This window comes from Pelodiscus sinensis, chromosome 8, assembly GCF_049634645.1.
Source record: "Pelodiscus sinensis isolate JC-2024 chromosome 8, ASM4963464v1, whole genome shotgun sequence".
Lineage (NCBI taxonomy): Eukaryota > Metazoa > Chordata > Testudines > Trionychidae > Pelodiscus > Pelodiscus sinensis.
The window spans coordinates 44,701,541-44,714,914 of NC_134718.1; the positions used below are offsets into that span (position 1 = coordinate 44,701,541).

Consider the following 13,374-nt stretch of genomic DNA (forward strand, 5'->3'; position numbering starts at 1 on the left):
CATTATTGTGATTATGAGAAAGCTTACTCAAAGTGACAAAGCTTTCCAGTTAGACATAAAGGTGGTGAGACTCCAGCTCATCCTGACTTCTGACAGATGAGAGTTCCATAGCCAAGGGCCCTACAGGGAGACTGCCCTGACTATGGCGCCTGGGAGCTTTGCTCTGGGCTTTGTTAGTTGTAGCATTCCTCGTTATTTGCAATATTCATGAGTTGTAGAGGGCTGGGAGGGGAAAGGCTGATAGTCTTTGGGATAACCAGGCCAACAGGAGTCAAGCCTTTACAATGAAGACTGTTATGTTCACTATCAGATGAATATGGCTTCCATAAAGGAAGATTAGATAAAATAATATTTAAGAACATAGAAGAAAGACGAAAACAATAGGCAGTAACTGACACTTATATGATGGTCCATTCTCTCTCAATCATTCTTTTACACTAGGAGACATGAATTCCTATGACCCATTTCAAATAAAAAATGTGCTAGAATCTAACTGCATACACTTCATAACTGCTGGTGCCAAGGGGCTAGCATGGACTGTGTTTGTCATGGTGTCAATTATATACTTCATAGAATTTGACCCAAAGACAACCGGACTAAAGACATGAACGTGGCCAAGAAGATAATGAGACCCATTTGGCAAAGTCCACATAACTACGAAAGGACCCAAAATGCATAGTTCAGACATTTTGTAGTGAATCTGTCAGCCTTGATCAAAATGTATCCCAAAATAACTTCTTTCCATTGATTACTATTACATTAGGGATGACTTTGCACCCATGAGATGAAGATTGATATAGGAAATTTCCAAGTCCCTCAGGTTAGTGTGATCTCTTGCTAAAGGAACTTGTAATTTCAAGTATATTAGAAGTTGATCCTGCCTGATAAGCAACGGATGTTATTGTGTCTCAGAGAACAAACTATAAATCTCTTAAAAAATTAAAGGAGCACTATTTATGCTTATGTAATGCAAGCAGAGCCAGCTGTCTGTGGGCAGAATCTAACCTGGGACCCTTGGAGCTTAGTGCATGAGCCTTTATTGCATCAGCTAAAGGCTGTAAAGCAGACTCGTGATTCTCTCTGTAAGTGTCTGAAGTGCCATTAGCTGGGACACTACACCAGACCCAGCAGGCATATGGGTTATGCTTATACATGCTTTGACTCTTAGGCTATATCTACACTATCAGGTTTTTCAAAATAATAACTAGCAAAATAACTACTTAGAAATAAGTTTATTCCTCTTTACAAGCAGGAGTTATTTTGAAATAACAGGCTTAGTAGTGTGGATGCTCACCTTGTTATTTTGAAATAAGGGGAGTTATTTTAAAATAAGTCCCCAGTGTAGACATGCCCATAGTTACCAGAATTCTAAACATTTAGGGCCCTCCTTAGGGTCCAGAAACACTGCACACTTGTTTTTCTGATATAGCTTACACATACTGCATGAGTCCATACTCAGCAATGTCACAGGGTATGTTGTAATGTAGGCAACCGGAGTTGCAAATGAAGCCCGGGATTTGAATTTCCTGGGCTTCATTTGCATAAAGCCAGGCACCTACATTACCACCCTAGTTCGAACTAGGGTGGTAGTGTAGACATACCCACAGAGTGGTATAAGACCATTGTATGCAAGTCAGTGTAAATCACTATGTAAACAGTTAGAATTTACAGAGTCAGCCCTAGCTGTTGACTCTAAGTGCCCCGCGCCTGAGGACAGGGAGTGAGAGACTTCATGTTCTTCCTTTGCCCCCAGGCTCTGATTGGTCTGATGGCAGGGGGAGCATGAGAATTCTCCTCCTACCCTGCAGGACAGGAGCAGGCTGAGAGGAGACGTTGTGTGCTTCTCCCTGCCCCCAAACCCTGATTAGCCTGGGGACAGAGGGGAGTGTGCAAAGTCTCCTCCCACTGCCAGGAGCACGGGCACCTAGAGGGAACTGCCAGCTGTTCAGAACAGCTGGTGGTTCTCTCTTGGGGGGGAGAGGACAAAGATTTTACACACTCCCCCACCCCCAGACTAATCACGTTCTGTGGGCATGGAAGCACAGAAGTGTCCTGGCCCTGCCTCTTCTGGCTGAGGCCCCGCCCCTTCCAAGACGGCCTGGGGCCACTTCAAAAATTTTTGAAGTGGCACTGGTCAAAAATTATTGCTCACCTCTGATCTAGGGCACTGCAGGGTCAGGAACGCTGCCTTCAGTACTCATAAATTGCAGTAAGTGGAGGGCTTTTAGGGCGCTCAGCCTTGGTGCATGTGCCCTAGATGACCTACAGTTTCTGCAACCAGGTAGTTACTATTGAACATTATTGAAATGGAACAAAAAAGACTATTTTATTGGGCTATTTCCTTATTCACAAGAAGTCACAGTCAATTTAACTTCCATCCAGTCTCTCTTGGTAGCTACAATCTGGCAAATGCATTAACATATATTTGTAAAACTTTAATCCCGCTTGTGTCAGTAGCTTAAGTATTGTAGTTGTCAGTATTTGATTCATGCCTCCATTGCTTCATTTGATTCACACTGAAACAAAAAGGGCTGAGACTATGAGACAAGAGGTTAAGTAAATGACCTGACCCACTAGCACCATTTAAAATTCCATGAAAAGAATTGAACTGCAAGGCCAAAGGTTTAGTGAAATACTTGTTATCAGATGGCAAAGGGTAATGGAGGAGATTTTTCTAGACTTTGACATGTACCAAGACTTCTCTCATTGCAAAAAACAAATGGAGTAAATAAGTTTAAGTGCAAGATGGCTATAACTGGACACAAGTGACAGGCTTTAGGATACCTGAAAGAACTAAAAATAACATTATATCCTTGAAAGAATTAAAGGAGCACGGATGCATAATAATGTATTTCATAAGTGTGATTCTGGAAGAGAGTACCTGTACTTGGTAATTTGATTAGAAATTCAATTGGTTTTGTGGTTGATTTGCTTTAGAGTGGTAACTGTATGATTGGGAAAGTCTTTTTGCCTCATCTTTTAGATAAAACTGAAGAATTCAACATAGTTTATATAGGAAAGTTAAATCCAAAGTTATACTGTAACTTGTAATGAGTTTTCAGATTAGCTTTTCTGTTTGTAATCAATCTTATTTTCTAGTGAATTCCTTGATTTCTGATAACTTATTCTAGGTCAGGCAATACTCTGTGTGCATATATTATGTATATGTATGCATACCCATGTGTGCACACACATATACTGCATATGAATCCATTCTCATGTCTGATCATGGGAGAGACAGCTGGAATTAAAATAGCTTAATCATTTCCATTTTAACCTCTAGTTTTCCACCATTCATAGTGCTCCAAAATTTTAGTTTTTGGGTTGAAAATTTCTCAGGCCTGCACTGTTCCCAAAGGTGAATTTTTTAAATAAAAATGTAATGTTAAATGTTTTAGTAATTTTTTCAAAAGTGTGAAAAATATGAACATTTTCCCCATTAATTAGTCTTAAATTATAAACGAATATAAACATGCATTTATTTTTAAATTAGTGACATAAGAACATTTTAACTTGGCAGGTCAATAGTGCTCACTGAGAAATGCTTCCTTGTGTTCTGGTGAAAACTGATTTAATTTGAGTAACAATCTACAGAAAATTGCACACGTGCATTTTTGGTGACAATACTAAGCTTGATGAGATCTGTAGCAAAGGAAGGACATATCGCCCATTTATAAAGAGCTATATACTATAAAGTTTGCTATAGGAATGCAGTCTATGAAGCAGCGATCCTTAGATGCCTTATTCCATTCAGTGGGCACTGGGCATCTTGGAAGATGTGCATTTTGTATACTGCATAATGAACAAGACAAAGCTCCATGGTCTCACAACTTGGACCTGCTTAGATAGTAGGCTTGCGTCTGACGACAGAAGCAGTCATATTCCTTAAACTACAATCCATGACCTAAACAGGACTGCCACTAAACATACAAACTGAGGCCACACCCTCCACATCAATCTTAAAAAAAGTATGCTCAGGTTTTCAAATCTGAAGAGGAAATAATGAATTTGTCTGAAAGGAAAACTCAACTAACAAAAAATTGAATGAACTATATTTAATAACTAATACATAATGATTGTACTCTGCAATGGACCAGTGCCCAAAGAAAAAATAATTCTCAGTTTTGCTGTTAGTGATAGACTATCCCTGCTGACTGCTAAAGGGATAAACAAAATAATTCCCAAGGCCACTGTTAAGTGTACAGAAACATTAAAACATAAGCTAGTGGGACAATACAACTTGCATCTTAAAAAAATTAAAAATAAATTGACATTCGTGCTTTATATTGTCCATGAATTGTCTTCCTTTTTGAGAGGTAATGTGGGTTTTATCTGTCACTGGACTGAGCCAATTAACCTAAGAAGAGAATCAGCACCCCCAAGCTTTTGGCGCTTTGCTAGAACACATTCATACAATAAGATTCCCTCTCTGTTAACTCAGATCCACTAACAATTTATTTGGACACAATAAAAATAACCTATCTAGTCACAGACAATGGCGACAATTTTGTTAAAGCCTTCCAACTGTTTTCAGATTGTAGAGTTCTGGAGAATGATGCTGGAAAGCAGGAGGAAGAGGATACTAGTAAAGAAATGGAGGATGATTCTGGTAAGGAAGTGAACAGCATATCATTCCATAAAGTGGGCATTTTTCTTCAAGAACACCATAACCTCAAACATATTCTGAAGATGGTTCCTTCTTAGCAAAAGGATTTGTCCAGTACAACTGGATAATCTTGCTCTAGGACAGAGCTTGGCTCTTTGATATTAATATGTAAACATGTATATCAGTATATAATATTCTTATATACAGGAAAAAAATCTGTATATGTATTTACACATAAGAGATTATTTTCATTGTTATTCCATGCTTTTTTGTATATAAGAATAAAATTTCATTGTTGTTCTTTTTCTTTCTCTTCTACTAAGTGCTTATATTATTTAGTCAGTAGTTCAGTATTGACCAGACAATTGCAGGGAATGCAGGGCTTGAAAGTACTTGCACTTATAAACACATAAATGCTATTTCCATGGAATATTTACACTTCTACTTGTGAATACTTTTGTAATGGTATATTTAGTTGTTTATACTTAAGATCTTTCTATTAGTTCTTACAGGAATGCTGCTAGCAAGGACCAGGGTGAAATAATGAAACACTATTCATCAAAGCTGAGTAGAATACAACCACCATTGCTGGACACGGTTTTACTGCGTAAATTCTATTTTAATGTAACCTGACAAAAATTGATCAATAGTCTCTAGCTACACAATCCTTCTATAGATATTTTAAATGTGTCTGCCATGTAATTATAATTATAAAGATTAACATTCATATTTCCAGATACACTATCCCAGTTTGTAGTAATCTAATATTATTCTTCCCATCCGACAATGTAATACTGATAATACTAACAGAACTGTTTAATGTTCTCTTTCTCCAAGCTCTTGCTATGAGGCTTTCTAAAATGTACTGCATAGTGCTCAAACTGAACTAATCAGTCCCAACAGACCACAGCTGAAACTCATGTATGCATCATATGTGCAACCTGATCCTGTCCATGCCTGACACTGTGATAATGCCAAGGTTCAAAACCCAGAACCAGCCAATAGAAAAGGAGAAAAAGAGTGTTTAATATGCCAGCTGAGTACTCCTCATGTTCCAGAACAGTGGTGGGCACTTACCAAGTGTCTACATAGACAGACAGTAAAGATTTGCATAGTTCCCTTCACTCTGAAGCACATCACAAACTATGTTTATATAAACACATGTACAGAATGCACTTCGTTTTTGTAGTGTTAATGGTCAGAATTTAATTGCTCAAAATTCAGTGAAGCATTCATTCGATACATGTTTTGTCAGCATACTAATGCATTCATCTGAAGAGTGGTTTAGAAAATGGCAGAATTTTAAGAGTTAATGAGTTTCTGTGCTAAATAATTGGGCACGAGTGTTTGCATTTTACTGAATCATTAAACTATGGAGAAAAGAAGCCACTGTATCAAAATAATATTGCCAAGGAGAAAAGTGTTTTAGTAAAAATGTACTAGTTGTATAAGCATATCTTTTAAGTCGCTAAAGCTTTCTGTTTTGGTCACCATACCTACACATATCGAGAAAATAATTTGTAGATGACCAGCATTTCTATCAGTAGCTGACGACCCCTATTAGCTTCAGTCAAGAAGGAAAGAAAATCTATGTATAAAAAAACCACCCTACAAGGAAATACATGAAATAGTATTTGTAATTTACTTAAATTCTTCAGGTTGTACTTCTATAAACCAGACCTCTCTGGTCCAGCAACATCCGTAGTCCAGAAGGACCACAGATGTTCCAGGATCAGAGAGTCCCAGCATGCTGCTGAAGGTGGAAAGGCCAGGAGCCCAGCACAGTGTGGGGGGGAGAGGAAAGGAGGTGAAATGCAGCTCAGCTGGGCTGTAGGGGGTGGATGGATAGGCAAGAGCTGAGAAGTGTGGCATGTGGCTCAGCTGGGCTGGGGTATGGACCGGGAGCCAGCATGCGGCTCAGCTGGGCTGCATGGAAGATGGGGGGAGCCAGCATGTGGCTCAGCTGGGCTGCAGGGGAGCAGGGCAGGAGGTGGAGCCAGCAGCAGGGGGGCCAGAAATGACCTCCCCTGATGTGGCAAAATCCCTCATCCGGGGCCAGTCAGGTGCCAAGGGTACTGGACTAGGGAGGTCCAAGCTGTAATAAATGCTATATTGATAAAACAGAAAACATTCTGAAAGTCATATTTTAACATTTTAAAGAAAAGAATGAAAAATGAATTATAAAATTCAAGTCACAATAAAGGCAATTAAATTGTATTACAAAGACTCAAAGAATCATAGATTCAGCTGCTGCAAAACTATCAAGAGAAAAAGTAAAAAGCCACAACAAGGTGTACACTGATTCCCACATTGTTGGATTTAATAAACATATCTTTAAGCGCCAAATGTATATTTATGAGTACAATTATGCTAAAATATTGGGCACACAATTAATATAAAACTGCATGTCCAAATGGATATATGTACATGCAAGTGGCAAGATATACTCTTAATTTTTGTACACACAAATGCAGTAATTGTATGTGTATTTTCTTTTCACATACAGAGATCAGGTCACCATTTTGAACATTTGGCCCTTTTGAATAATATTTTCTATTATCTCAACTGCTTTAAAAATGAATCAAGCCCTTTTAAAAATGCATTAGTTTGTTTTTAATTTCTTGTTAAATATTTGGTAAATGCTCTTCTACTAAGTTATTGTTTAATTTTCTGCAGTAGAATCCTGCAGCGAAACACAACATAACTTTATGTCTCCTACAGCAAAAGTACATTAAGGGTGCATATAAACATCCATATGCACATTGGGAAGCCAGTCAATTCTACACATTCATTGTGAGGAATAAAATGTTTGTAGGAGAACAGGACACTATGCACTATAGGCTATGTGCACTTAGACATGTGTTTGACAGAAGTAGAGTTATCCACCAAACTAGATCTATAAACCTGAATTAACATTAGCAATTCACCTCCTAGTTTTTTTTAAATTCCCTTTTCAAGTCATATTGCATACATTTTACAAATGACAGTCCTTATATGTAATAGTAAAAAGGCCTCAAATCAACTTCTTATGCAAGCACTATTTTGCACAATTATCTATGGGTGTCAAAATGGAGGTCATTTGTTTGTTTGCTTTAACAAAAAAGTCTGAAATATTTCATTACTCTTTACTTATGTGAAAATATTTCATATACACAAACATTTCATACAGAAGCCAGTGTCAGCTTTCAGGTCTACAAAAATTACACTAGCTGGTTAAAACAGATTTCTTATTAATATACTAACAACTTAAGCATTACCAAATGGATGTTATGGAAATATTATGGTTACATGTACAATACATGCTGGATATTAACTTTTTTGAAAATAACAAAGTTAAAATGAATATGAAATTATCTTTGCCCGTTCAAAAGAACAACAATTACTAATTATGGGTCTGGGCATTCTGTGAATTAATGGATTTTTAATTTTTCCACATATCATGCCCATTTTCTATGTGAAATGAAATAGATCCTTTAAGTTTGAAACTAGTACTAACCATTATAGAATCACATTAGACATTTCATTTTTGAGTCTCTAGGGCACATGATGCTCTGAGTGAGAAAACTAAGGCTATGTCTACACTCGCGGCTTCTTGCACAGGAACATCTTGCGCAGGTGTTCTTGTGCAAGAACTCTTGCTCAAGAAAACGTCCACACTGCCATGTGCGAGCTGTGCTTTTGCGCAAGAGCACCCATGGCAGTATGGATTCTTTCTTGCGCAAGAAAGCTCTGATGGCCATTTTAGCCATAGGGCTTTCTTGAACAAGAAATCCCTGCTGAGCATCCACACTGCCCTCTTGAGCAAGAGCTCCTGCGCAAGAGGGCTTACATCTGTTAAAAAAGAGTGTAGCTCTTGTGCAAGGAGCCCCCTCTTATCACGCCGTACTGTAAATTTCCTTGCGCAAGAGCAGGCGGGCAGTGTGGACCCTCTGCAGATTCTTGCGTAAGAATGGCCGTGAGTGTAGACATAGCCGAAGCGTATAAACATTTTAGTTAACTATTGGACAATTATTTACATGTGTACTTACAACTAAAAACAGGTCTATCATTTCTATTACAAAGTTTTAAATACCTCCTCTTTATTGTTACCACCTGAAAAACTCCATACAGTTGCCACAACAAGGCTCTAATTAGCGTAATCTCTTTTGTAACCTGACTGTCTGTTGTTTTGTTCTAGCTCTAACAGGATTTGAATTGGAAGAACATACAATACACTGGATCTGTGTAACCCGAAACAATTTTCTTCCTTAATAACCTCACTGCAGTACTTGAAAATTGGCAATTATTCATTTTGCCATGAGCAAATAACCGAATGACTGAAATTCACATCTGTGAAAAATGGAATAGTAAATAACACATTAGCACACTCAAGCTCTCTCAATAAAAACATTTTCCTTTGCTTATATTTAACACAATGCCAACCTTCATTGTGAGTCTTCTTTATATCAGACAAATTTTATGTAAGTGTTAATCAATTTCAACTTTAGAAAGAAAATATTTTTAAAAAGCAGAGAACTAATGAAGGTAGTAAAGATTTCATTCAATGGGGTCTGGATTATATACCACAAACCTTCTGCAGAACATATGCACAATGCATATTTCTATATAATGTTAGCAGTCTGGATCAGGTTCACTCAGCACGGCCTCTAAGGGCTATAGGGCTATATAACAGATTTTATCTTGTCAGTAAAATATGCTGTTCTGGGCCTTTTTCTACAGAAATATTTTGAATGGAAGTCTCATGAAATTATGCCCCCCCACCGTGAGAATTTTTTTGAGATTACAGCTGCTGTAAACTCAGAAGAATTCTTTCCAGATGGTCTCCTCTATTGAACATCTTCACAATCTCTCAGGTAGTAATACAGCATCCCTAGTGTGAGGTGAGGTAGATGGTGGGAGGACTGGCATAGGATCTCGAAGGAATGAAGAAGAGCATGAGTAAAATTTGTGGGTCTGAGAGGAAAGTGAAGATCATTATATGCTAGGCTCTGATAAGCATACAGTACTTTACTCTACAAGTGGGCAACAGTATTTGGCTCAACAGGAAATTGACAGGATCCTTTGAGGAGGTAGGTGCTAGCTGGCACAAATATGGAAATCAGAATCTAGCTGCATATAACGTTTATATATTTCAGTATTTGGAGTAGAATTAGCACTAATCAGCACTGTAAAGTGACAGATTTTTCCACATATTTAACAGAAATTTTGTGAAGTACTTTCAGGGATTCAAGTTTTACCTGTAGTTTGCACAATTGAAGATGACAGCAGTTAATGCAATGGACCATTCAAGAAGTTTAGAACAGTAAACAAAGCTTAGTTTTTCAGAAAAAAACCCAACCTTTAACATTATTAGTCCATACCTGAGCAATGGTTGTTTTGGATAAGAAGGTTGGTCGCTATTTTGGCATGGCTGAGGTTTTTTTGTGACTTGCTTATAAATATTCCTTGCAGTTACTCCAATCCATAGCATAGTGGAGAGGGTGGAATAATGCAATACTATGCCAACCTAAAACAAGAGGATGATAGTTACAGAAATCAGTAAATGGCCAGTAAAACAACAAGATGCAACATAAGCCAATTATACAAATGCACAAGTAGACCAGAATAATTTTATTTTAAATTAACAGAATTTATGATTGCCTTCACAACATTTTTGCATCTCTCTGGTTACTTCTAATCAGTGTAAGAGAATTAAAATGATTTAAAAAGCAGGTGGTATATCTTACTTTAACTAATGTTGAAATTATAATTGCTAATATCTGCAACTCCTAGTAGGATGTGATGAAATCAGAACACATAAAATCTGTTTTCTGAGAGCATCATTAGTGGTTACTCTCTGAATGCACAAGTTTACGCTCATTGAAGATTGAATTGATTCTTTTAAGTTTTGTTAGCAAGGAACCTGCCACGGCTTTGCTATGTATGCAGCATATCATGAAATTTAAAGTCTGGTTGTCAATGAAAAAAGGCAATTGTTTATCTGAGATTGTACTATTAGCTTTAATTTTATTAAAATTTGTATTTCCTTCTCAACTAGGTAGAACCATAGACTTGATAAAATAACCTGTTAGTAGGTTGTAATTAGATCCTAGCATTGAAAAAAACATATTTTTTGTGACTTTTAAGAAACTTGTCATTTTAGGCACACTATAGCCAAAAGCAGGTGAAGAAGATTTGAATCTTTTAAACCAGTACAGTACTTAGTAATGAAATAAAAGAAAAAGAAAGTACACACTTAACAGTGTGGCTATCCTGATCTTTCCAATAAAGCGCTCTGTGTATCATTAAAAGTAAACAAAAATACCAACACTAAAAAGAAATTGTGTACTATGATAGTAACTGTTAATCATTACTATAGAAACAGTAATCGGAATTTTATCAAATCCCCAATGCTTTATTATATTAGCTAAGTCTCCATCCAATCATATAAAATTAGGTTACCTTTGAAGCAATAACCTGATGTTTTGCTGTGACAAGTAAAATATTGCTATAATTGGAAAGCAAATACATTTTAAGGAATACAGAGAACTGCTGAATAAAGCTAACAGAAATCTATTAGAATGATTTATCCAAACTAAAGTTTCATTTTTGTTTAAGTTGAAAGAAAATAATTGACAGTGAAAAACACCATGAATTTTGTTTAGGTTTAATAACACATTATACACACACCACATTACACACACACACACACACACACACACACACACACACACACACACATAGAACTATTTAATCTAGATAAAGCATGTTGGAATTATTTTCTTTTTCCCTGTGCTTGTCTGACACATTAGACAGGGGAGGGGTATGGACTTCACAGTAGCTGTCGCTTGAGGTGAGAGAAGTTGAAATAAAGGAATGAGACGTCTAAGCACTATTAGCTGGTAGATGTTGCCAATTGAGTAGCTAGTGCTGTCTGTTCATGTGCAACTTGCAGTGGAGTTTTGCATGGCCACAGTATGAATCCATGTGGGAGGGAATGAGAAGGAAAAATTAGAAAAATACTAAAGACTAAGTTGGTAACATTGTTTCAATGTAGGGCTGAGGTTGTGTGCTGCATGATAATTAAAAAAATATACATCAAAGATTTCACAAATCATGAGCATATAGGATAAGTGCAGTGTCAATCAGCGCTCCCTCTAAATTTTCCCATCCACGAGCAGTGTGTGTGTTGTGTTGTGCACCAACACAGACATGTGTGCCATCATGGCACCAACCAGTTACTAACAAAATTTTTATACACACACACAGATACTTAATAAGGTGCATAACTCTGCGGTACAGGAATCAGAGGGATAGGAGGTGGGAGATATGGGGTGGCTCAGGGGGTGCAGGATTCAGGGCAAGGGGGAACTCAAGATGGGGAGGCTGAAAAGTCAGGAAAGTGACAGCTCCTCACTGGGGAGAGACTGGAGCTGGGCTGCCCATTCTTGCATGGGGTGGGCCCAGGACTGGGCTGCCCAGCCCCCCAGGAAGATGCTTGCTGGGGGGAAAGCAGGGTTGGATTGCCCAGCTCCCTCAACTGGTGAGTGAGGGGGGACCTAGGGCTGAGCTGCCAAGCAGTCCCAGCCAGCTGCTCCTGGGGTAAGGGTGCCAGAGCTGCTGGCTGGCGGCTGCCCATCTGTTTGGTGCTGCAACCAAGAGTCGGGGGATAGGTTTGGGGGCCATGTGGTGGCTCTGGCCCCACTAGCCACCTCCTGCTACATGGCAGCTCCGGGGCCAGCTGACCAGCTGCCGCCTGCAACCCGGCAGCTCCGGTCCCAGACAGAACCAGCTAACAAGCCACTGTCCATCATGTGGTGGCTCCGGTCCCAGCTGGGGCTGCCTGAACATCCACTGCTCGCCATGTGGCAACTCCTGTCCCAGCTGAGCTGTGCTGTCCTGCCTGCCATAGATGGAACTGGGTCTGGTGAGGCTACCCAAGAAGGGACTGCTTCACCATGCCCCAGCACTAGCCAGAGCAAATGGGAGTGAGTGGTCCTGCTAGAACTCACCACCACCACCACCACTTGCCTTCCTGTTCAGCAGGAAAATGAGTGGCTGTGAATACTGCTGCACAGCTCTCCAGGGAAGGTGGGAGGGTCTAAAATTGTTTGAGAGTGGCTGTGCAGGTGCAGAGCTTAGAGACAACCCTGGCGTCAATATATATAAATGTGTCACATTCGGACAACATATGGGATGATAAAATTCACTCCACTGATGTACCAACAAAGAGGACCAGCTAGATAAATGAATGTGGATCCTAATAAAATAGTACAATAAAATATTAATAGTGACTTCACCAAACTACCAGTGAAGGAGAAGAAAAGGAAGACAGAATGCCTGTGTTACACTGTACCCACATATTGTTTCTTCATCCTATACCCATCTTTCCGAGATTAATTAGTAACCTGGGATAATACATGCTAACAAGGAAGAAAGATCAGAAATACTATTAGCTGTTGTGTGTAACCTCTTAAATATTAAGCCTATTTAAAAAAAGGATCTTGTACATTTCAAAGGTGGAACGCAGAGGTGCTCCCCACGGCATTCAAGGCAACATCGCCACACGGAGCAGCTGACCTTGGGCTCCGTGTGTCACTGCCACTTTTAAGTACCCTCCTCTTCTCCTCCCCTTACTGCCTCTATTTGATAGAGGCAACATGAGGGCAAGGAGGGGAAGCAGAAGTGACTAGTCCTTTACATCCCTAATTCATGTATATTGTGTAATTGGATTAGGGTCTAACCACATGGACAGATGCCACATGAAATTCTAAACATGTAAAAATTAA

General features: G+C 38.8%; 1 protein-coding gene across 7 annotated transcripts in view; it reads right to left on the reverse strand.

The window, feature by feature from the left end:
* The window catches only part of ADGRA1 (adhesion G protein-coupled receptor A1), a 486,631-nt gene that overhangs the window by 38,890 nt on the left and 434,367 nt on the right, over positions 1-13,374 (reverse strand). For all 7 annotated transcript variants that reach the window (XM_075935214.1, XM_075935215.1, XM_075935216.1 and 4 more), the window contains one exon: positions 9,967-10,112. In XM_075935214.1, the coding sequence (XP_075791329.1) occupies positions 9,967-10,112 (146 nt within the window). The remainder of the gene's footprint in view (positions 1-9,966; positions 10,113-13,374) is intronic.